General features: G+C 37.9%; 1 protein-coding gene across 1 annotated transcript in view; it reads left to right on the top strand.

The window, feature by feature from the left end:
- Positions 1-26,113, top strand: part of LOC109238745 (protein PIR) — a 42,794-nt gene that overhangs the window by 12,146 nt on the left and 4,535 nt on the right. The window contains exons 12-29 of the mRNA XM_019405216.1: positions 22-115; positions 1,544-1,759; positions 2,063-2,274; positions 3,352-3,499; positions 4,560-4,728; positions 5,037-5,113; positions 5,446-5,616; positions 5,973-6,049; positions 6,132-6,234; positions 9,165-9,284; positions 9,386-9,529; positions 10,877-11,026; positions 16,938-17,081; positions 17,330-17,417; positions 19,201-19,331; positions 21,038-21,245; positions 22,959-23,131; positions 25,703-25,909. Of these exons, the coding sequence (XP_019260761.1) occupies positions 22-115; positions 1,544-1,759; positions 2,063-2,274; positions 3,352-3,499; positions 4,560-4,728; positions 5,037-5,113; positions 5,446-5,616; positions 5,973-6,049; positions 6,132-6,234; positions 9,165-9,284; positions 9,386-9,529; positions 10,877-11,026; positions 16,938-17,081; positions 17,330-17,417; positions 19,201-19,331; positions 21,038-21,245; positions 22,959-23,131; positions 25,703-25,909 (2,632 nt within the window). The remainder of the gene's footprint in view (positions 1-21; positions 116-1,543; positions 1,760-2,062; positions 2,275-3,351; positions 3,500-4,559; positions 4,729-5,036; positions 5,114-5,445; positions 5,617-5,972; positions 6,050-6,131; positions 6,235-9,164; positions 9,285-9,385; positions 9,530-10,876; positions 11,027-16,937; positions 17,082-17,329; positions 17,418-19,200; positions 19,332-21,037; positions 21,246-22,958; positions 23,132-25,702; positions 25,910-26,113) is intronic.

The following is a 26,113-nucleotide window of genomic DNA, read 5'->3' as shown; positions in this document are numbered from 1 at the left end:
AACTTCTTAACAAACATTTACATATCAGCGGCAATATTTGATTGTCAACCATATTGGGGCGATCCGTGCTGAGCATGATGACTTCACTGTTCGTTTTGCTTCAGCCATGAGTCAGGTGCTTCTCTCTCTCTCTCTCTCTCTTGACTTCTTCTTCTCTCTTTTTTTTCAATGTGTTCTACGACTTGTAAATAATACAGCTCGTAGAGTTGATGGCAAGTCAAGTTCACACATTCAGATTAGCAATGTTTTAGGTGGCCGATGTGATAACAGATCAAGTATCACATATTCTGATTAGCAATGTTTTAGGTGGAGGTTGGATCTTCCATTTGAATTGAGCCCAATAATATATATGAACCTGGCTCGAGAAACTCAACATGTACGGGCCTATTGGGGAGACTCGTTTTAGGTGGAGGTTGGATCTTCCAATATTTTTAGCAATGTTAATATAGACTCGTTTATAGCTATGTATCAACACGGGTCCGTGAATATCTGTTATGGATACACACTTTTTACCATCTTTGGTTGTATTTTAAGAAATTTGCATGGAGCACCCGTACTCATGTCACACCCATTCATCCGCCACGAGTACATCAAGACAAATGAATTTCCCATGTAACATAGCTCTTTTGCTTAGAGATGTATGATGGAAATGTTAATTTCAGAATATACCGAACCTGTAAATTAAATTTAATTTTTTTCCCGATATGATCAGTCCTGTACTTCAAATGTGAATTTTCTTTGAAATTAATATGAATACTTAAATGTACAGCAGGGACAATAGAAAGCTAGGAATTTCAAGTTAAAACTAATTTATAAAGAGAGATTGGGAGATATGGAAGTTATTGAATATCAGATGGATGGGTTTATTTGTGATTAACATATGGAGGAAAATGAAAGAAAAGAAATGGAAAAGTAGAAGAGTATTTGATTCTTGAGCATCGGCATGGGAACCAACTGGCCACACTTTTCCTTTTTCTTTTCTTGTTTCTTTTCCTTTTCTTTTAGAATGTCTGGAACAGTGTTCTGGCTGTCATCTTTCTTTTTTTTGTTCTTTTATTATGGTGTTGGGGTAGGGCAATAGGCAGCATGAGAATGGGATAGGAAGCTGCATCAAACACAAGTGGCAAATTTACATAGTTTTGGGGGAGAATTTTAGTTTCCAATGAATTGTAACTGAAAAAGAAATTTTGGCCCCCAATGCTTTGGTCTAGTGGCAAGAGCATAGCACATGATGTCTGGGTTAGGCACACATCACAGGTTCGGACCGCGCCGCAGGCAAAAGCCTAGTATTTAAATGGAGAAAGGTAGACGGGCAGGGCCATTGTACGCAATTTCGAACAGTGCCCATTGGCCCTCAGAAAAAATTGCATAAAAACTAAACCAGAAAACTAAACTAATCTCCCTTTTCAAGTTCTTTTTTTCAATAAGAAATGAAAACCCAACATTCACTAAACCATTTTTTCGCGAATACCCAGACTATGTTGCATATGAATCCTCATTAGTGAATGGTTCTGATCATATTATATCTCGGCTTTCTTTGCAGCTTGTCTTGCTAAAATCAATAGATGGTGTGGATGTTGAGTGGGTTAAGGAAGTCAAAGGAAATATTTATGACATGGTTGTTGAAGGTTTTCAACTTTTAAGCAGATGGACTGCACGAGTTTGGGAGCAATGTGCTTGGAAATTTTCTCGCCCATGCAAGGATCCCGTTCCAATAGAGTCACAAGAGATGCATGCATCTTTTTCTGACTATGAAAAGGTTTCATTTAATTTGATTCTTATGTAACTAATTGCCCTCTCTTACATATAATGGTGCATCTCAGTGAAATCCTCAATCTCTTTTGCCTTCTCTCCTCTCCTTACCCCCTACCCCCCCTACCCCCCTCCCCCACCCACCTAAAAAAAAAGGAAAGAAAGAACTGAACAGAAAAGAAAATGGAACTGCCCCCTAAAAGATTGAGAGTGCTGCATCTTTTTTTTTTTTGAATTTAAAAAATGCATCTGACATGATACCTGCAAATTTACTATCCTGCAAATTTACTATTCTTAAATTGAAATGAAGGTAGTACGGTACAATTATAGTGCTGAAGAAAGGAAGGCTCTGGTTGAACTTGTGAGCTACATCAAGAGTATTGGATCGATGATGCAGAAGGTTGACACATCAGTGACCGACGCCTTGTGGGAGACAATCCATGCAGAGGTGCAAGATTTTGTTCAAAATACAGTGGCGACAATGTTGCGGACAACATTTCGAAAGAAGAAAGACCTTTCTAGGTGGGAACCACTTCCTCTTTTTTTTTTTCTTTCTTTTTTGTTTCGGGCAGTTCTTATTTGAATGCATGTTTTGACTGGAGTAGGATACAGATTTCTTTTGGTGATTAACATGTCTTTAAAGCAAAACATTATTACCCAAGTTAAAGTGTAAAACTATTTTCTTAAAAACTTATTTTGGGCTGAACGTAAAAGATTCCATTGATGAGAAATTAAAGAAAGGATAAAGTTGTCCCTGATAAATGAATCAAGTGATAAATTGGAAAACTTTATAGAACTCCACTTAATCATGATAAAGGCTGTTCTTGAAAGAGGAGAGACAATTTATGAGTGATGAAACTCGGTAGAGAATAACATTCTGATTATGATGTTTATTATGAAAAAGATAAAACACCTTTTCTTTGGGAACACAATTTGGAATTGAGTACTTTTTGCTGAAGGTGGAGAGGCATACAATTCTACTTTGAAGTGTTGATATACAATAATTGAGAAAACATCAACTGTGACTTGTGAGATTCAGAAAGCAACAAGTTAAAGCTTTTGCATAGTTTTTGGGAGTGTATTGGGGAAAATGATGTGAAAGCAAGGGAGCTATACACAATAGTTGAAGGCGGAAATTTACAAGTAAGCAAAAGGGAAACCAGAGTGGTGCGAGAACTGAGCAAATTTGTAGCTAGGGATTATTGAAAAACAGACAAAAGAAAAAAAATGAAATTATACCTTGTAGTGTGGCTAAGATTATGTTTTACAAGTGATTTTGGTCACTAATGGGTAAGAAGATTATGGGGGTTTCTGGGATAAGAAATTATGTCCTCGGTCCTTTTTGGTCTTTGTATATTTTGTTTGTGTTGGGTATTCCATGCTTCAGGATATGCAAATGCTAAAGCATTTGAGGAAAGTTTAACTTTCTATATGAATCCATACAGATTGGCTCTCGAGTATCAAACCCCGCATACGCAATAGGTCTTTCAAGTTGGAGTACCTTGTTGTCATACATAACTGATTTGGATAACTTGGATTTTGGTCTAATTGATGATCCTTCTAGTCTCTAATTGCTCTGCGTTTTTTCAATGTTTTCAGAATTCTTTCTGATATGAGGACACTTTCAGCAGATTGGATGGCTAATACTAGTAAGCCAGAGACTGAAATGCAGTCATATCAGCATAGTGGTGAAGAAAGCAGAGGGACCTTCTTTTATCCAAGGCCAGTGGCACCAACATCTGCTCAGGTTTCCTTATATTTTCTGATTTGGTATTCTATGTTGTAGTACACTTCAAGTACAAATTCTGATTATTGTTAAAACACATGACAATCATAAATGATATTCTTATTAACTCAAGGTATTGCTCTGGGTGGAAGTGCTTCTTTAATAGTTTGTGGTCTCTTATCTCATTTGAATACTTGTGACACCTCACACAGGAGGCTTAAGTGGCCAGAGTGAAAATTTACTACTTTCTTTATAAGCTTCATTGTCCTTATACATGCATTGTCGTGATCTAAGTAGTGGCAGATGGGTTATATTCTGTTACTTATCTAATATCTTTATTCTGTTAGGCACAAGTAGTGGTGGCAAAATGGTTAAAAGAAAACAGTTATCTGCCCATATTATCCATTAAAAAATGGGTTGGATAATGAACTTTTTAAAACGGGTCAAATATGGATAAGAACCATATTATCCACTTAGAAAATGGATAACTAATGAGTTTAATTTTTAAATTTGTAAAGCCTCAAATTGGGGGTTTCTCAAGTTTGGGAGACATGAAATTCTCCCAAAAGTGATCATATTCAAGAATCCATGGATAATATGGATATTGATATTATTCGCCGGATAACCCGTTTTTTATCCGTAGTAAATATGGGTTGGGTTGGATAATTTACCCCTTTTTGTCTCACCCATTTTCGACCCGTCCATATCCGACCCGCCCCGCCCGTTTGCCACCCCTAGGCACAAGATGTTTAATTTTTCTGGATCTGAGTATAAAAAATTTCAGTATTCTTTGATTAAAGCATTTATAGTTGCACATCCATGGCACATCTAAAATATCTTTTCCTGAAGTACTATATTAGTCAAGTTTTCCCAAATTAGAAGTCAGAAGTCATACTTATGACTTTATATCTCGCGGAGTAGTGCTTTTCTTCCTCTGTAAGTTAGTGCAAAATTGGTAGCAACTAGCAAGCCAAATAATGATGAAAGTGATTATATCTAAAAGAGAATACATTAGAAGCGTCTACCTTGGATATTGGGTATAATATATATTACTCATATCAATGTTTCTCCCTTTCGCCAGGTCCATTGCTTGCAGTTCCTCATATATGAGGTGGTTTCTGGTGGCAACATGCGGAAGCCTGGTGGTATTTTTGGAAATAGTGGTTCTGAAATACCTATCAATGACTTGAAACAACTGGAGACATTCTTCTACAAGCTTGGTTTTTTCTTGCATGTATTAGACTACACAGGTATCTATCTATACTGTGTTATTTTAATCCTGTAAGGCTCATTAAAATTCATGATCTTTTATATTAATGTGCAAGTTAGGGTGTATAATTGATTAATTGTTGGACTTGGTGATACTGTACTTATTTAGTCATAGCCATTTGCACGTTTAAGAGTGTGTTAGTTCTTCTGTATCATTTTTCTGGCCTTCATATGCCATTGCTTTATGTTTTTGCACCAGACTCCTCTAACACTATTTTGAGCATATGAAAGTTGTTTATTCTGTAATATATCTTCCTTAGCATAATCCAGTTCAATGCACTCCTTGCAGCTACTCTAGGAACTTTGACAGATCTTGGTTTCTTATGGTTTAGAGAATTCTATTTGGAGTCTTCTCGTGTTATACAGGTATATAAGTGCCAACTTGCTTGATGATCCCTTTTTTGCATAGTTAAATTCCTATTTGCTAGAAGTTTTGGTGTTCTATGATGGTGGTATATCTATGGATTTCAACTTCACAGCTAAAGAGGTTCCTTTCTTAATACATATCACATCCTGATATTCCTTTCTTGTGAGTTGGAAGTAGGAGGCGCCCTGAATCTTCTTAAGATCTTAAAAGTTGTGCTTTCTGTAGTTTACTTACTCCCAAACAAATTAAAAAAATGTACAGAAAGGCTTTGCCTAGTTCTTCTTAATCTGTCATGGCTATTTCAAGGAACTTTATTCATATCTATTTGCAGTTCCCCATTGAATGCTCCCTTCCATGGATGTTGGTGGATCATGTGATCGAATCTCCAATCATTGGCCTTCTGGAGAGTGCCTTGATGCCATTTGACATCTATAATGATGCTGCTCAGCAAGCATTAGTGATCCTCAAGCAACGCTTTCTATATGATGAAATCGAAGCTGAGGTAATAAACCGTTTATTCGCATATTAACGTTGTTGATCCCGGGGAAAACCTTTTGGTCATCTTCTCTCCATCTTCCTAACTTCACATATGTACATGCAATCTCTATATTCAGCAGATTTTCATGCTGTTGAACTGTATTCTTAATTCTATCTTATGAGCTAAACGAACTCTATTATTTTGAATTTCAAGCATTATTCTCCTTGTAGCATATGCTCATGTGATATTTAAAGTGCAATTTGTTTAAGATATCGTAATATCGATTATGCTTTTAGAAAATCTAGTTTAGCAGATTCCACTATCTCCCCTTTGTGAATTAAAAGGCATTTACAGCACCTTTTGTTTTCCATATTCTCTAGGTGGACAATTGTTTTGATATATTTGTCTTGAAGTTGTGTGAGACTATTTTTACATACTACAAAAGTTGGGCAGCCAGGTACTTCTCTTCTTTACTTTTTACGTGTAACTTTTACTAAATGAGATGGCCTATCAGAAGTTGACGATCTCCTATTCTGCAGTGAGCTACTTGATCCATCATTCCTCTTTGCCATAGACATTGGCGAAAAGTTTGCGGTCCAGCCAATGAGATTCATATCACTTTTAAAGACGACTAGAGTGAAGGTAAGTATAAATATAGATTCTGTATCTGGTAATGAACTTATATGTTTTTATTTTTATTTTGTTATGTCCAGTGACAGTTGGTTCAACTAGTAATCAAGTTACCTCGTTTTCTTCAATATATGGAATTTCCCAAATTTGCATTTGCTTCCATTTTCAAAGATTGAGAAATAAAATTCCTGATTGGTGTGCGCTGAGAAGTGTGGATATGTTTTATTTAACAGACATGGTACAATACAAGTGACTTGTCTGACATCAACCTTTTCTACAAAAGAAAGAAGGGTGGAAAATAAGGAGATGGAAGATATGCTATTGATATAATTATTTAACTGTTAATTTCTATAAAAAGAAAAAAAGATATAATACTGTATCTGCAAAGAGAAGATATTATATTGTATCTGTCAAAGGTTCCACAAACCTACTTATGAAAACCACTTACATGGATACAATGACCTTTTAAAAGCATAGATGCCGCATTAGTCTACCAAAGTTAAACATATCCTCGAGGCACCATTCATTTTAGAGGAGATGCATCCATGTTGACCAGTTGTTTTTTTTACTTATGTTGAAATGTGTGACCATCTCAACGGAAAGCTTAAGCTGTTAGAGAGAGCACACTTTTTACTTAATTATGCCTTCAAACACGCCTGCTCATGTGCTGGGTTGATTTGTGTAATGAGCTAAGCACATGGAAATTCTTTTTGATAATGAGTGGCAGTCAGACGCGAACCCAGAATGTGAGAATTGTGACCAGGAAAAGAAATTGAAGGCAAAAATGCTTGGTTACTCCCTCAAGCTATTGGGGTTTACAGGGAAGTCTACATATTCTAAGAAAGGAAAGAGAAAAAAAAATGCAAAGTTGAAGGAGTGAATCAAGCTCACTGATCCCATGCTATATTTACTAGATCCGAGTAATATTCACAAGTGTGAGAATGCACGGGAGAAAATATATTATTATTGATTAATATTGACAATGATACAATGAGCCCTATATATATACAATACATGTCCTACTCCTAATACATATGGGATTAGGGTTATTTACTACTATTTATACAATGAAACTAACACTCCCCCTCAAGCTGGTGCATATAAATCATATGTACCGAGCTTGTTACATATATAACTAATACGAGGACCAGTGAGGGACTTGGTGAAAATATCAGCAAGCTGATCATTCGACTTCACAAATTTTGTAGCAATATCTCCCGAGAGTATCTTTTCTCTAACAAAGTGACAGTCAATCTCGATGTGTTTAGTTCTCTCATGGAACATTGGATTTGACGCAATATGAAGAGCAGCTTGATTATCACACACAAGTCCCATCTGACTAATCTCACCAAATTTCAACTCCTTGAGCAACTGTTTGATCCAAATTAGCTCACATGTGGCCATAGCCATTGCTCAATATTCTGCTTCTGCACTAGACCGAGCAACCACATTCTGTTTCTTGCTCTTCCAAGACACCAAATTTCCTCCTACTAAGACACAATATCCAGATGTAGAACGTCTATCAGAAGGTGATCCTGCCCAATCAGCATCCGAGTATCCAACGATCTGCTCATGGCCTCGATCCTCAAACAATAAGCCTTTGCCTGGAGCTGATTTTATATACCGAAGAATGAGGACAACTGCATCCCAATGACTATCACAGGGAGAATCCATAAACTGACTCACATCACTCACAGGAAAGGAAATATTAGGTCTAGTCACTGTGAGGTAATTTAATTTACCAACCAACCGCCTATATCTTGCAGGATCGCTAAGAGGCTCCCCCTGTCCTGGCAGAAGTTTAGAATTCCGATCCATCGGAGTGTCAACAGGTCTACAACCTGTCATTCCTGTCTCCTCAAGAATATCTAAGGCATACTTCCGTTGTGAGATCACAATACCTGAGCTAGACTGAGCGACCTCAATACCCAGAAAATACTTTAATCTGCCCAGATCCTTAGTCTGAAAGTGCTAAAAGAGATGTTGCTTCAACTTACTAATACCATCCTGATCATTGCCGGTAATAACAATATCGTCAACATAAACGACCAGATAAATACAGAGATTTGAAGCAGAATGTCGATAAAATACAGAGTGATCAGCTTCACTACGAGTCATGCCAAACTCCTGAATAAATGTGTTGAACTTACCAAACCAGGCTCGAGGAGACTGCTTTAGACCATAGAGGGACCGGCACAACCGACATACAAGGCCACTAGACTCCCCCTGAGCAACAAAACCAGGTGGTTGCTCCATATAAACCTCATCCTCAAGGTCACCGTGAAGAAAAGCATTCTTAATGTCCAACTGATAGAGAGGCCAATGGCGAACAACAGCCATGGATAGAAAAAGACGGACTGATGCAATTTTAGCCACGGGAGAGAAAGTATCACTGTAATCGAGTCCAAATATCTGAGTATATCCTTTGGCAACAAGACGAGCCTTAAGTCGATCAACCTGGCCATCTGGACCAACTTTGACTGGTGGTGGTGTTGGTTTTTTTCACACACCAACAGAAATTGATTTGATTTCGGGCAGCCTTCTAAATGGAAAATTGCACGGCGACGAGGACTTTCTTCCCGGAAGTCGCTGGAATGATGCACAGCGATAGGTTTCTCACTAAAGCTCTGATACCACGTGAGAATGCACGGGAGAAAATATATTATTATTGATTAATATTGACAATGATACAATGAGCCCTATATATATACAATACATGTCCTACTCCTAATACATATGGGATTAGGGTTATTTACTACTATTTATACAATGAAACTAACAACAAGATTCTAACAACTAGATAACACGTCTTGGTTATTTTTTCTCCCTTTCTACGTTATGTATGTTCTAATTTTGGAGTTGTATATGAGAATCTTGGTTTACCTACGTTACATTCACTCCTTTGGTTATTAATTTCTAACTAGAATTTTTGTAACATGCAGCTTCTAGGAAGGACCATCAACTTGAGAAGTTTGATTGCTGATAGGATGAACAAAATGTTCAGAGATAATCTTGAATTCCTGTTTGATCGCTTTGAATCACAGGATTTATGTGCCATTGTGGTACAAACTCTCACATATCTTCTGAATTAACTCAAAATCTGAACCTTCCTTGGCTCTTAATTGAAAATTTAACACTTATTCTCTCTCTCTAAATATATCAGGAACTGGAAATGTTGCTGGACATTTTGCAACTTACTCATGAATTGCTCTCAAAAGACCTTATAATAGATTCTTTCAATCTTATGTTGAAGGAGATGCAGGAGAATGTATCCCTTGTTTCTTATTCTAGTCGACTTGCTTCTCAGGTTTGTCAGTATCTTTTTCAATCCTGTGTGAAACGTAGTATGACAGATACTCATATTTATCTATCTCTGTTTTATCTCCTGCTCCACCTTAACTTATCTTCTTGATTCTGGTGAGTTGTGGCTTTAATTACTATTTTCTAAGCTCCGCATTTAGTCGGTTGTGAATATATATGTATATCACATAGTTATGAACTTCATTGATTTCTTAATACGTACTGCATATGCAGCCAATGAAAAGGGCGACATGTTCGCAGTAGTTATGATTTGAAAAGTTAATTGTTGGACCTAATTTTGATACCATGTCTTCACCTTTATGATGTTCTGGTGCAATATACTTACTTTCCCAATTTTATTTTCTTTTGTAAGTTCTTTCTGGTCTTCAACCCTATTCTAATTTCTGCAAAATGTTAAAAAATATACCTCTGACTTGTTGGCTTTTGCTTTTTTATTTTTTTCTTTTGAAGAAAAGGAAGAAAAGATATGATCGCAAGATTCTAACTTTGTCTTCTCCTTGGGTACTGTTGGTAATTATGATAAGGGAAGAGGTACGTGGGAATGGAGTGAAAGATGGTTGACGCACTGTGTCTGTGGGTGGGGATAGGAGTGGGGTGATGGAGTGGCGCTGGGTACATGACAAATGGGTTCTCATTCAATTCAAGCAAGTGACGAGCACAGTTACAGTAAATAGTTGGGCATGTAAGGCTTCCGCGGTGTAATAGAGGAAGGGGACAACAGAGAACTACCAAATGCTAAGCTAAGAGTTCAAAGCTAAAAACTTAAAATAGTCCCCACCCCTCCCCCCTTCCAAAGAAAAGAGAAAAGGGAGGAAAATGAAAAAGAAGAGAAAAGAGTAAATAACAAGGCACTGATTTACAGTGGGTTTCATATGTAACTAGGGAAAAGCAACAATGCCTACGCGGGCACGCATAAACAGAAAATATAGCCCGTCATTTTGGTTACTGCAAGGTCTGTATTTTTATTGGAAAGGAAGTGCTGCAGCTTAGTTTATCGATCAAGTGAAGAAAAAGGGTCTGTAGACCAAGATAAATGTGCTGTGCTTTAGTACGGTGCTAGTTTTATCATCAGTACAGTAGATTAACCTTGATTGTCTTCATTTGTGTGGAGCACTTGAACGATCAACCTGCTTACATGGATAACTGCAATCTATGTTCTCAAATATCGTTTTGCGATATGTGCTAATTTTTCTTCCTGAATTTTATACATCTCCCAGGCCGAATTGTTTTCCTGTTAACATTTCTAATTGAGAGTCTTAATAAGACAGTTGTCAATACCGGAACAACTCACTAATGTAATATGGATACTAATTATGCTCTTGATGTGCTCTAGATTTGGACAGAAATGCAAAATGACTTCTTGCCAAATTTCATCCTTTGCAATACAACTCAGCGCTTTGTCCGATCATCACGAGTACCCCCTGTTCCTGTCCAAAAGCCTTCGGTTCCTTATGCGAAGCCAAACTTCTACTGTGGTACTCCTGTAAGAAACTACCTCCTTGGCACATTTCCTGATTTAATGTTCTATTACTCTTTAAATGATATTTTCTGCTTTTACCATATTGAGGCTTCTGTATGTCTATTAAGTTTCTTCAGTTGCAACTTTTTCCAGCAGTTGTTCAGTGTATTTTCAGTCGTATATTATGAATGTTACTCTCTGAGCTGAAGAAATGGTATCTGAATCTTACTAATGCAATTTGAGAAAATGAGCAATTAGCAGTGCAAGTAGAGCACATAGAGGAAACGAAAAGGTCGAAGTGATAGACGCTTCCTAGGTAGATCTCCACATGCCCTTGTATAGGTGCGACATTGTGATGATTGAATGCTAAGAGAGATGAGGTATATCTTATGAGGTTGTTTCAGAAGACCTAAAATCTCTCAGAATCAATTGAACTAACTAAAGACAGAATACACAATTGCAGCAAATGATCTATATTAAAGTTACCAACTAGTTGGACTAAGGTTTAGTTATTGCAGTTACACTTGCATTCAGTTCTGTATTTACAAGGAGTCTTTTTAGTCCAACTAGAGATGTGTATACAATAACAACAACCCAGTGTAATTCCACAAGTGGGGTCTGGGGAGGGTAGGATGTACGCAGCCTTACCCCTACCCCGGAAGGGCAGAGAGACAGTTTCCGATAACTAGAGACGTGTATGCCAGTAGATATTCAATGAGACTTGTATGCCAGTGTAGAGATAAATGTGAAATTTAAAGTGCATAAGTTTTTGAGAGTTTGTAATTTGCTGTCATTCCCTCTGATTAATTTTTCTTAAAGTTCATGGCTATCTGTATGTGATTTTTCAATGACATTATATCTTTTATCTTCTATGAATATTGGGGATTCTATAAAAAGATCTGGTGGTGTTGTCTTTCATTCAACAACCTCAACCTCCACTTTCTCCTCTTTAAATTTATTGCCAAATGGCTATGCAAACCTAAGTTACTCGGACTCGGGTGTGGGTGTCCGATACGGGTGCGTATCTAGAGGTCGGATCTTTCATGATCTAAATTTTAAGATTTGGGGGTACGTATATAGGGGCGGGGATTCGGTTAAAAATAATTCAAATATCTATTGAGATTTTACATACAAGTAGGGTTGTTTAAGGGGAGGGGATTACCCTGAACCGGTCCGATCAGTATCGGTACTGCTCTGTCCCAGTCCGGTTGGGGGTAGGGGTAGGGGATTTAGCCAAAGGGAACGGGGAGTGGGAGTGTACCGGAAAAAGTACCCTTAGAACCCCCTCTACCCCACTAATTTATATTTTTAACCTCTCAGTTTGTGTATATTTAAATACAACAATTTATTTAAAATTTTAATTTAAAAATATTCTAAGTACCGCCCCCCTTAAGTACTCTCCCCCTAGGACCGGTAGTGGTACTGGTACGGTACCCCCAAAAATCCCCTTACTCCGACCCTTAATTCCCCTTAGCCTCAGTCCCCTTAAGGAATCCTCCCCTTACCGGTGCTGGCCCCTTACCCAGTCCCTGAAGTACCCTTCACTGATGCTTCTCGCTGGGTGAAATCGAACATGCTAAAGTTATGCCGTCAATTGGGTGTCAAGGCGGATGATCAGGAGAATGATTTGCTGAACCTTCTCATGAGAATTGAAAGGAGTAGATTAGCAAGACCTAAGCCACAAAACAAAAGCCCATCTCCACATAAGAGGAATCAACGGGAAATAGAGGGTTTGAAGAATTTTGGGGTTAATTATGGGGATGAGCCAGAAAGCAGAGATCGAGGAAGGAAGGCCATTACAAATAGAAGATGAAGATTAAAATCTTATGCTGGAATGTCAGAGGGTTGAACGAGGCAGAAAAAAGGAGGCTAGTGCTGATAAAAAATCTTATGCTGATAAAAAAGTGGAACACTGATATTGTTTGTTTGAGCGAGACAAAACTAAAGCAGTGCAATTGTTCTTTGATGAGGCAGGCTGGGGGAGGTAGATGGACAGACTGGTTAGAGCTTAAAGCAAGAGGAAATAGTGGTGGAATCTTACTTATGTGGGATAAAAGGAGATGGAGTTGTAATGAGAAATTGGTGGGGGAGTATTCAGCAAGTGTTTTTTTGGAAGATAAAAATTCTGATTTTAAATTTTCTTTCTCTGGGGTATATGGGCCTTGTGATAGAAAGAGGAGGAAAGAACTATGGAAAGAACTTGGGGCAGTTGCAGGTTTAGAAGATTGGCCTTGGGTAGTTGGAGGCGATTTTAATATCATAAGGTTTGAGGAAGAAAGAACTGGAAGGGCAAAAAATACTAGGGCTATGAGAGATTTCTCAAGGTTCATTGATGATATGGAGCTAATTGATCTTCGTTTACATGGTGGGCAGTACACGTGGTTCAGAGGCAATAATGAACATTCAGCCTCAAGAATAGATAGATTTTTAATTTTAAGTCAATGGGATAATTCCTTCAAAGCTATTAAACAAAGCGTGCTACCTAGGGTGGAATCAGACCATTGTCCAATACTATTGGAGTGTGTGGAATGGGAGAGAAGTAAAGGGTATTTCAAGTTCGAAAATATGTGGTTTGAACATGTTAATTTTATAAGCACAATGGAGAAATGGTGGAATTCGTATGAATTTCAAGGAAGACCAGATGTGGTTCTAGCAAAAAAGCTTAGAAAGTTAAAAGAAGATTTAAAGACATGGAACAAAGAAACTTTTGGGCACCTGGGAACAAGAAAAGACCAGATCTTGCATCAATTGGAGATGGAGCAGCAAAATGATAATCATGATAGTAACACAGAGGAAGAAGAACCTGCTAAAATGCATTAATAAATGAGTTGCATCACATAGCTAAGGTAGAAGAGATACATTGGAGGCAAAAATCCAGATTTTTATGGATTAAGCAAGGGGATAAAAACACAATTTTTTCACAAAATAGCAAATTCAAATAGGAGATATAATTGGATTGATAAGCTAGAAATAGATGGGGACTTCACAGATGACAAAAATTTGATTAGAAACCACATACTTGAGTTCTATAAAGATCTTTTTTCAGAAAAAGAGAGCTGGAGACCTTCATGGAATTGTTCAGAACTTGCTAGCATCAGTGACCAAGAGAAAGAGTGGTTGGAGAGACCTTTTGATGAAATAGAGGTAACTAGAGTAGTTAAAATGGTAGAAGGGGATAAGGCTCCTGGTCCAGATGGCTTTAATATGTGTTTCTTCAAAAGATGCTGGCATATTGTGAAAGAAGATGTTCTGAAGACATTTGAGGTGTTTCACAGAGAAGGAGAATTTGTCAGAAGTTTTAACTCAACCTTCATTGCTTTGATGCCAAAGAAGAAAGGGGCTGCCAACATCAAGGAATTCAGACCTATTAGTTTGCCTGGGAGTATATACAAGTTGATAGCTAAAGTCCTTACTGAGAGAATGAAGTTGGTGATTGACAAGTTGGTCTCTGAGAATCAGAATGCCTTTTTGAAAGGTAGACAAATTGCGGATGCATCACTGTTGGCAAATGAATGTATAAACTACTACTGGAAAAGAAAATTGCCTGGTGTGGTGTTCAAATTGGACTTAGAAAAGGCCTATGATCATGTCAATTGGCCTTGTCTGCTGAAGTTGCTAGAAAAGATGAATTTTGGGGGTAAGTGGATTCAATGGATAAACTTTTGTGTCTCCACTACAAAGTTCTCAATACTAATCAATGGTAGTCCAGTAGGTTATGTTAGTTCTCGAAGAGGTTTAAGGCAAGGAGACCCTCTGTCTCCCTACTTGTTTCTTCTAGTAATGGAGGTGTTGAGTCAGATGATTAAAACTGCTGTGAGAAGTGGATGGATAAAAGGCTTTAAAATGGAGGGTCATTCAGGAAATAGTATTGAAATTTCTCATAGTCTTTATGCGGATGATACCTTGTTGATGTGTGAGGCTGATAGAAATCAAGTGATGCACTTGAGGGTGGTTCTGTTGGCGTTTGAAGCTGTGACGGGATTAAAAATAAACCTGGCCAAGAGTTCAATGTTTTCTTTGAATGCTGACAGTGATATTAATATGTTAGCTGATATCATGGGTTGCAAGGTTGAAAAGTTTCCTACTACCTATTTGGGGTTGCCTTTAGGTGCAAAATTCAAGGACAAATCAGTGTGGAATGGTGTAATTGACAAGTGTGAAAAAAAGTTGGCTCCTTGGAAGCAACAATACTTATCACTTGGGGGCAGATTGACATTAGTAAACAGTGTTCTTGATGGAATACCAACCTATCTAATGTCTCTGATTCCTATACCAGCTAGTGTGGAGAAGAAAATTGATAAAATTAGGAAGAAATTTTTGTGGGAAGGTGATACAGAAAGGAGAAAATATCATTTAGTAAAGTGGAGCATTGTGACAAAACATAAGAAAGAAGGGGGTCTGGGAGTTAGAAATCTTAGAGCTCACAATCAAAGCTTGCTATGCAAATGGCTATGGAGGTTAAACGATGGGAAAAAAGCTCCCTGGAAAGCAGTGGTGGAGGTGATATATGGAAAAGAGGGCTTCTTTGCACCTAAAACAGTAAAAACTCCATATGGGGTAGCTGTTTGGAGACAGATTTGTAACCTATGGGAGAAATTGAACATGTATGTTGGCTTGAGGGTGGGCAATGGGAAAAAAATCAAGACTTTGGGAAGATAATTGGGATGGTTCTGGTCTACTGAAAATTCAATTTCCGAACCTGTACAGATTGGCCAATAATCCAAAAATCCTCTTAGCTGATATATTTACTGATACAGGTTGGGACTTCCAGTTCAGAAGGAATCTCTTCGACAGAGAAATGCATGAGGTTGTTATATTTATTCAGAAGATGCAATCAGTGGTGTTATCGCCAGAAAAAGAAGACAACCTACTCTGGAAAGTTAGTAAAAAAGGTTTTTTTACTGTTAGTTCACTCTACAAAATACTAAATGCTACCCAGCCGGTGCAAGCACAAAAGTGGCCTTGGAAGATGGTTTGGAAGACTACAGTCCCAACAAAAGTAGCATGTTTTGGTTGGCTAGTAGCACATGAAGCATGTCTGACTCAAGAAAATTTGATGAGAAGGGGTTGGATAATGTGCAGCAGGTGTTACTTGTGTGAGAAAGCTTGTGAATCCGTGGACCATCTATTTTTGCATTGTGAATTTACTTGGCAGGTGTGGTCCATGTTCACGGCTAACTTTGGCATCCTTTGGGCAAGTCCTAAGAAATTCAGGAATATATTAGAGTGTTGGGAACCTGCATGTCCAGAAGCATCCTTAAAGAAGTTTTGGAGAGATATTCCTCTTAGCATAGCTTGGACGATATGGAAAGAAAGAAATAATAGGTGTTTTGAAGGCAAGAAGGAGCAACTGCAATATGTGAAATACAGTTGCTTACATTATTTGTACTATTGGAAAGATGGAAATGTTGTTATGAATTTTCATGATATGCTGGACATGCTAGACCGCTTAGGATTTTAATGTTTTTAAGCCAGCAGTATCCTTGTATTTTTACAGTATCAGCTTGATACTGTTTTTAATAAAATCTTCACCTTATCAAAAAAAAAAAAAAAAAAAGACAGCCCTACATACAAGGTAGAAATTTCTATATACAAGGTATTCAATTTCACCTTAACTTTTGTTTTGATTTCAAAATTCACTATATCTGTCCCGAATTTCTCAGTCGATTTTGGTCAAAGTATCCAAAATCGGTTGACTAGATCCGGTAAGGATCCCACACCCACACCCATACCCATACCCATGTCGTGTCGACACAGGTGTGGCACCTAAAGTGAAGAGTCCGAGCAACTTAGATGCAAACAGCTTTTTGTCATATTTGTATTTGATTTGAAGATAATTATATTTCATGTATCTTGAATAGACTGGATACAATTACTTTCCATGATATTTGGATTATTATATAGTATAATTAAATTCCCTTTGTTCTTGCTGTAGGATTTGAATTCTGCTTACCAGAGCTTTGCTCGATTGTACTGTGGTTTTTTTGGCGTTCCTCACATGTTTTCTCTAGTCAAGCTCCTGGGATCTAGGTCACTGCCTTGGCTTATGCGAGCCCTTTTGGATCATATATCGAACAAGGTAAACAGATCTATGACAATTACTAGTGTCTCTCCCGATAATGTCCTGCATTATTATTTCAGTATTCATGTCACTGTACTAGAGCCACTGATTTATCATGATTTGTTTTTCCTTATTTGATAATCATCTTGCTGACTTTAAGTTCATATAAATGAAAATATTTTTAGCTTCATCTGTCTTCAATTTGTGGCATATTATCATTACAAAGCTCTGGTTTAAATGCTAACGCATTGCGAATTCTCGTCCAGATAACTACTGTTGAACCAATGATTACTGGACTGCAAGAAGCTTTGCCAAAATCTATAGGGTTACTTCCATTTGATGGTGGTATATCAGGTAAGTTTGTCGCATTATGTAGCAAAGTTGACCTCCAAAGGAATCTAAATGTCAGCTTTTTGAGTGACTCGTATCCTTCTGCCTCACCTATACTGGTAGCAGAAATCAACTTCAGTGAAGGTGCCATCCTGTGGGAGACTGTTCGTGTACTAACCCAAAGTAGTTGGTTAACCAATAATCACTGTCCTTTGAAACTCGATATTGTTGGCCTCTTACCTCTCCTGTTAGTGTAAGTTAGTTTTTGAAATGGTAGCCACGTTGCACCCTTTCTTGTTTTGCCTTACTATGTGCAATATTCCTACTGCCTTCTTTCAGAAGGAGAAGCAAAACCTCCTTCAAAATTCTTTTCGGGTAACACTGGTTTATGTTAGACTAAATACTTGAGCTTATTTGGCCCACAGTAGGAAGCTTCTTGTACTTTAGGTATTGTGTGCGAGCCAGGTGATTAGTTTTCTTCTCATCTAGTTTGCCTTCAAGAGAGATAGCGCTGAGTTTGTCTTCGGATTTTAAATTTAATAATCTCTCATAATGATTTTTATGCCGTGGTGATTGAATTAGGAAAGAAGAAAATGTTTGAAGTATTGCTAAATAACCTAAACTTGGATGCCTTTTCCCCTTTCAACTATAAGGGCTCTAGATGTTTCTCTCCTTTGCTCCTCAACGTGAAGTATTGCTAAAGAACCAAACTTGGATTTTTCCCTTTCAACTGGCTCTAGATATATATCTTCTTTGGTCATTAATGTGCTCTCAACATCAGGAATATGGAATGCGGAGACAGTGTATTTGGTCAGTAATCTTGCTGCAAGTTTGAAATTGAAAATTTCTAATTAGTTTCTGAGCACCAATTTAGTAAAATATGTTGCTCTCTCAGCATAGTCTCCTAGGTTTCGTTCTATTAGTTATGATTTATGGATGTAATCTTTTCTAGAGCAGCTTTTGTAATGTATATCAAACAGGCAGAATCTTGCCGTAATCTTAGTTAGAAGATTTAGTTAGAATTCAGTTTGTATTTATCTTTTAGAGCATAGATGATATTCCATGTCTAGAAAAGCAGCTATTTCATATAGTTTTCTTTTAAACTGGGTTAGCAGTATTCTAAGTGGTAGAGCGGCCTTGCTGCCACGATCCACTTATATTCAGCCCTTTAAAACTTGGTTAGCGGCAAAACCCAGGTTTTCAAGCTTCGAATTGCAAAAGTCTGCATTTCCGAAGTCACGTCAATTCTTTTACCGAAGTCAAGTCAATTTTATTTGTTAATCAAAGAGTTAGAAAGCTAGTCTTAAGCAGACCAATCTAAATTTTACCTCATTGCTGGATTCTGAGTTTTTGGCATTACTCTTCACTCAATAATTCCTCACAGAACAGTCGGATTGCGCAAGGGATGAACTGCATTCGGGACAAAAGAGAAGCGGCATCTTTTAAAGGCAAATACACTAGTGGAGGGTCCCAGATAGTGATGAATCTACCAAAGAAGAATTTGACCTAGGCCATAATTGGATGAATGAATTGAATAATGGGGGATGCACAAAACTTAATGTTAATTTAAAAGGAATGTATCACTACTGGCGACTGTATGCTGTTTACATGAGAATCAACTTTTGTTTGGAATTGTCTACTTTTTTGTATGCATCATATGTGCGACCATTCCAAATCACATCAATAAATAATTAAACTTTATCCCAAAAATAAAACATCATTTTGTATGCTCTGCTTCCCGATGTTGTTAAGTGGTTATTATTGTTCGATATCTAATGGTTTTTTTACTGTTTTTTCCGATGCTTAGGCTGTATGAGGCTTGTCAAGGAGCATCTTAGCTGCTGGCATTCAAAATCTGAACTCAAAGCTGAAGTCCTTTGTGGAATCAAGGAGATTGGTAGCATATTGTACTGGATGGGACTTCTTGATATTGTATTGGTAAGTTTCCTGAGCTTCTGGCATGACCAATAAGTAAATTAGCCTTTCAGATTCTATAACAGGTAGTTGGTTAGCCAAATAAGGGATACGGTTAGGTCAATGCAGGATAAATGTTGAATTGGTGATCTGCCATTTCCAGTAAAAATTTTGCCCCCCCAGGTGGTATTTGAAGTCTGGGAATTATGTGAAGATCTTATTAGGTCCAACTCTAAGGAGACCTCTCATCATGATTTAGTTAGTTAAATAAAATGTACTATCTTTAATAGTTTAAACTTTAGATGAAGTTGTCACACAATTCAGTTTAAAAGCCTCTAGGATCTTGGTAGAGAGCCAAGTAGTTTTCGCCTAATGGTGGGTGGACTGACTCAGCATGCCCTGCTAATGTTTTTTTTTCTTTCTCTTCTATTTTCTTATTCCGGCTTCGCTGTTTCATGCCTGTTTCTAGCGACATTTTAGCGGCACTTCACCTTTGTAGGACCGCTCCAGCCTCCCACGACACCATGCCTCTTTTCGACGATTGTTAAGTATTGTCTCTCTTTTCAATGACTGTCCTCATGGCATTGCATCTCTTATCCGTTACCATTCCAGGTCACACCATGCCTCCTTGTAGTGATCGTTCTTGCAGCACTGTACCTCTATCCGTCCATCTTTCTGACAAACTACTTTTCCAGCAAGATTTCAGCTATTAGAGCATTTCAATCTAGATTTTCAGGCGATCTTTTGATAATATTGTTTGTGTTTTCAAAATAAACAAGTTTAATATCCCGTTTGGCCAAGCTGCAAAAATCAACTTATTTTGAAAATTGCTTTTTCTCTAAAGTGCTTTTCTCAAAAGTACTTTTGGTGAGAAGCAGTTTGTGTTTGACTAATTAATTTGAAAAGCACTTCTGAGCAGCAATCAGTGCTTGGCCAAGCTTTTAAAACTGCTTCTAACTCAGAAGTGCTTTTCAAAAGTGTTTTTGGAGAGAAGCTACTTTTTTCTGCTTCTCCAAAACTGCTTTGCTTCTCTTTCTGTGACATATATTTATCGCCACCAACATAAGTTAAGACCCAAGGAAACAGCCACTACCCTTCCTAGACCCCACTTGTGGGAATATATTCGCCTATTCGGTATGTTGTTGTTATTGTTGCACCAACATAATTCTCAAGATGGTTAATAGACCTACTGTTCGTTTGATCTCCTGGGCAATTTGCCTAAATCCTTGTTATCTGAAAGTAGTTTGAATATCTCAGTAACTAGAGTTTACTACATTGTCCTTTGTTATGTTTGGGGAAGGCAGACTGTTGAACAACATTTCTGATCTTGCTGCTCGCCTGATAAGAGTTTATTACTTGCATAAAGTATGGAGTTGTGTCGGAGCTTGTGCTTGCAATCTCCTGAAGGCAGAAGTTTCTCCAATATTTTATCTCATCCTATGTGTCATAAAGTAGGTTTTCTGTAAAAGGAAATGGATGGAGAAAATGAATGCCTAATAGGCTGTTGACCCTTTTTATTTTTTGGACATGATGCCCTTTTTCATTTGTTTACATCTGTCTAATGAAGTTAATTGATCTTGGACCATTGAATTACAACAACCTTCACGTTCTTTTTACTTTTTAGTTATCATCTTATTTTTGCATGAAAACTGATGGTATTTACTGTTGTGGTAGTGATAATATTCCACAAAGAGGAATCTTTAATATCTACTGTATTATACATGTGACAGAGAGAAGTGGATACCCGCCATTTTATGCAAACTGCCCCTTGGTTGGGCTTGATTCCTGGTGCTGACGGGCAAATATTGCACTCTCAAGATGGGGGAGATAGCCCTATGGTCACTCTGTTTAAATCAGCAACTACTGCTACCGTGTCCAACCATAACTGTACAAATCCAACATCATTTCATACTATATCAAGACAAGCAGAAGCTGCTGGTATGTACCTTTAGAGTATCCAGCCTTTTAATGAGCTTGTCGATATAATCATTTAGGACATGTTAAACAACTCATTATGGCATCCAAAGTCTGATATCATATAATGCAGCCATGGTTCAAGTCTCTCTTGCACATTCCCCATTGGACTATGTCACTGTGATGCTTTAGTACCATCATGCTTACAGTGTCCTCTTTTTCCTCTTGAAGAAGAGGAATTTAATCTTATGTGCAGGAAAGCCCTATTACATAATTATATTACGTACCAGAATATTTGCAACGTTTTAAAAGGCTTATCAGACAATTGGGATCCAAAAGACAGTGCAAACTTGCTTATTTGATAATTGGACCGGGAAAGAATTCTAAGTTGCTCTGACACGGCAGTTTAGGTGCCGCACACGTGTCGACACGACACTAGTATGGGTGTGGGTATGGGATCCACACCAGATCTGGTCAAACAATTTTGGGTACTTTGACCACGACGGGCGGATAAATTTGAGACGAGATACAATTTGATTCCTGAAATCAGAACCAAAACTAGGGAAGAAGATAACATACCGTATCTAGGAAATCAATCCTTTACTTATCTACAACTTGAGAATGAAAAAGAAATCCACACTTTACAAACTATACGTAAGTATTCCTCAAATTTCTCATAATTTAGAGATATTTTTGTATTTATTTTTTTGAATTATTTTGAGCCGGATCCCCGCACCCGTATCCGTACTAGGATCCGTATCCCCGAATTTTAGCATTTACATTCGAAGGATCCGACCTCTAGATCCGCACCCGTGTAGGACACCCGCACCCGTGTCCGAGCAACTTGGGGAAAGATATTGCCAACTTGCTATATCTTGTCTTTATTAGCATTTTAGTATCATTTTCATTGCCATGTTTCACTAGTTATGAAGCCATTTGCTTTTAAGATGATAGGAAAAAATTGGACTGGTTCCTGTGGCTAATAAGGGTCTCTACGTAAAATACACATATTATTGAGTAGTAAATTATATAGGAGCAAGATATCCTCTCCCTGTATCATATATTTTGTCACTTATTTTTTCAGCACATTTAGTGTGATTGGTGAGGAAGATGTGGGCTTGTATATGCGGCGAAATTTTATGTGAATTTGGACGGTCCCACCGCGAGCAATAAATAAAGGGCAGCCCGGTGCACTAAGCTCCCGCTATGCGTGGTGTCCGGGGAAGGGCCGGACAATAAGGGTCTATTATACGCAGCCTTACCCTGCATTTCTGCAAGAGGCTGTTTCCACGGCTCGAACCCGTGACCTCCTGGTAACATGACATCAACTTTACCAGTTACACCAAGGCTCCCCTTCATCGCGAGCGATAAATAAATTATTAAAATTGCAGTTTAGGCTCATTTTCATGAATCATTTGAACTGAGTCCTTGCTCATGTAGGTAGTTATGAACTAGGCAAGCTAAGGTGGGAAGTTACTTCTGATTCCCTCTTGTTAAATACTCATAAAGATTCCTCCAATTTCGTCTCTCTTTCATGCTTTTGTGCAATTTCTATTTTCTTTTTCTCTGCAATTTTCCTTCTTGTAAGGAGGGTAATGATCGTAACTACTGTGATTGTTACGTAACCTCAACCAGTAAACCCTGTTATTTGTTTGAGTTGTTCTAAGTTGATAATCTTGTTTGCTTTATTCTTGTATCATGTAACATAAGCATTTCCCCTTTCCATTTTTGTTTCAGATTTGTTGTATAAGGCCAATATTAACACTGGAAGTGTGCTGGAATATGCCCTTGCTTTTACAAGTGCCGCATTAGATAAATACTGCAGTAAATGGAATGCAGCCCCAAAGACGGGATTTATTGATATTACCACTTCCAAGGACTTCTACCGGATTTTCAGCGGACTCCAAATTGTAAGATACAAAACATCATTCGCTTCATTTGTTTTATAAAATTTCATTGCACTTTTAACTGCATATTTCAATGGTTTTGAACACTAATGATGTCTTCAATGTTGCAAATTTGTTGTGCGCACATTATGTTTGTCTCTGGTTACAAATTTACCTGGTTAATACATCAACTATCAGCTGGGCTGTCATGGACTCATGGTTTATGCAGAATCCCTGCAGTTTACTACCTCTGTACCTTTTTTCTGATTAAAAGAACTACCTCTATTCCTTTTTGTTTGACCTATTCCCTACTTTAGTCTATTAGAATGTTAAGTGTTTAGTGTTGGAGTAGAGTGTTAGAAGAGTTATGTTCTTATGTTAGCTATTGTCCCACACTGGAAAAGTATCATGTGTTTTTATTCAACACTTATAAGTAGGTGTGCCTTGTGTTCATTAAATTATCAGGTCTTTAATTTGTCTCTTCCTTTCTCTTTTTTTTCTTTTCACAGGGCATCTCAGCCTTTACAATCTTGGTTGAGACTCTTTTTTTTTTTTTTTAGATTGTTAAAAAAAGTCACGGTAGGGGTAAGGTTTGCGTACACACTACCCTGCCCAGACCCCACTATGTGGGATTACACTGGGTGTATGTTGTTGGTGTTGATTGAAGTATTGATTTCAGCAGTTGAGATTCAAATCATTTATGCTTACCATCACGTGGCCATACACCTACCTGCCCCACCAATGTTTTCCTTATTTCTTTCTGCATTGTCCCAGTGGCAATCGATGCTGCTCATCCTTCTGCCAGCCAGTTCCCTCTCCGGTTCTTTGGGTTGTTCCTCTGAGTTACCCCCAGCAATAATCTACTCTGCCTTTTTTCAGAAAAACTTATATTCAAAGCAGCTTTTTCACACGCCACTCCTCTCTGTCCGGCTATTTAAATAGCTGTCACTTTTTGACGACTGCCTGACACCTTTTCACTTACCACCCGGCTCCTCTTTTCAGCAACCGTCCAGCGCCTCTCTTCGGGCTCACCCGCCTCCTTTTGGCTACCTCTCCGATGGCACCACACCTCTTCTAGCGAATCTTCTAGTGTCACCTTGCCTCTTTCCTGTGACTGTTCCAGCGTTACTGTGCCTCTTTTCACTGACTGCATCACTACACCTATTTCCTATGACCGTTCCAACGTCACCATGCATTGTACCTCTCTGACAATGCCACACTTCTTTCTGGTGACCATTTTCGATTCATCTCCTGGATACTGCTCCAGCAATATATTTTCCAACGACCAGAGCTTTTCCAGCCAGATTTGGCACGATTTTCCAGTATGTATTCCGACTATATCTACTTTTAATGTCTTCAACACAAAGAAATTCAAGTTGGTTTTTCCACTTTGACTTAAGAGGGGACGTGTGAGGATGCTGAGAGTTAAAGTGTTAGAGGAGTTATGTTCTTGTATTTGATGTTGTCTAATTTAGAAAAACTATCATGTATGTTAACACCTATATATAGGTGTTCCTTGTCTTCACCAATTCATCAAGTCTTCATCTATCTCTTCCCTTATGTTCTTTTTTCACTTAATCTATCCGCAATTACTTCTTTCATGTAATGGTGATTTTTTCCCCTCTCCTTTCCAGGTTATCTGGATATGTCCTTCACTTTCGTTATGTGGAAAGTTCTAATACAATTTAAATAACACAAAAGTTTTTGACTCCCTACTGTTACTATGGTAGACTGTAATCTTTTTTGTGTACAAATTACGCACTTGCTTGGTGCAGTTTAATGAAATCTGTCTTGCTTATCAAAGATTAAAAGAAATAAAAAGGAAAAAGGGCAGCCCGGTGCACTAAAGCTCCTGCTATGTGCGGGGTCCGGGGAAGGGCCGGTGCACTAAAGTTTCTGGCTTCCTGCTTTGTATTGTATTCGCTCCCTGCATTTTTTCAGAAGCTCTAAAAACAATATGCTTTTCCAGGTAGTCCGATAGTGGTTATCCTCTCTAAATTAGTCAAAATTACTACTTGTAGTCCATGATAGTTTTTTTTACAAGTACTTGTAGTCCATGTTAATTAGTCTATTTAGCCAAGATATGATCTCTTCCGCAAAACCAAGGCCAACATGTTTCAGCATTGGTTTTAATATATGACAGGATAACGGATAACCCAACTACATTCATCAGACATATTTTCCCAACTGTGCACTACTCAACTAAAGAAGATATAATACAGAGGGACCTATAGAGTACCGTCATTATACAAGAAGCCAGGACTCTTTATCATTTTCTTAAATTTGACAGTAAAGCAAGATATGTTAAAGGAAGACACCAATAAGAGAATATCATTACCTTTTCCAAAAAAATAAAAGAGGAATTAATTATCCTAGCGAAACTAAAAGTTACACTAGGTAAGTAGAACTTTCCAATCCCTTTGGAGTTGAGGCGGTGTCGTCAAGATGAATATTCCTCATGGGAAGCCTAAAAGGTTGTTCCCTAGCACCTTAGTGATTCATGGCCAAGATATAACCTTGTTTAGTAATCTGATTGTCAGAGAGTGGAAATATCTTTGGCGTAAACTGTTGATTTGACGTTGTTGTCAACTGTAGGAATACTTGGAGGAATCTGTTCAGCTACAATCCAACACTTATGAAATGTTGGGCGACTCAGTTGCTTGGGGTGGATGTACAATAATCTACCTGCTTGGCCAACAATTGCATTTTGAACTGTTTGATTTTTCCCATCAAGTCCTCAATGTTGCCGAGGTGGAGTCTGTAGCAATATCGCCAACCCAGAAGAATCCTAATTTCCTCCAGGTATGATTTGCGAATTAACCAAACAAATAATGTTCTTTGTTATTTTGAACATGTGGAACTGCATCTGTAAGAATTAACACTATAATTATGTTCTCCACTTCATGATGGCTTGTGTTTCTTTCAACTAAAATTATTCGAAACTGTGTCAACTAAAATTTTGTTGTGACAGCTTAATTGACGCATAATTATTCCAACCACTGCTCT

Source organism: Nicotiana attenuata, unplaced genomic scaffold (assembly GCF_001879085.1).
Source record: "Nicotiana attenuata strain UT unplaced genomic scaffold, NIATTr2, whole genome shotgun sequence".
Taxonomy (NCBI): domain Eukaryota; kingdom Viridiplantae; phylum Streptophyta; class Magnoliopsida; order Solanales; family Solanaceae; genus Nicotiana; species Nicotiana attenuata.
This window is presented reverse-complemented; position numbering and strand designations above follow the sequence as displayed.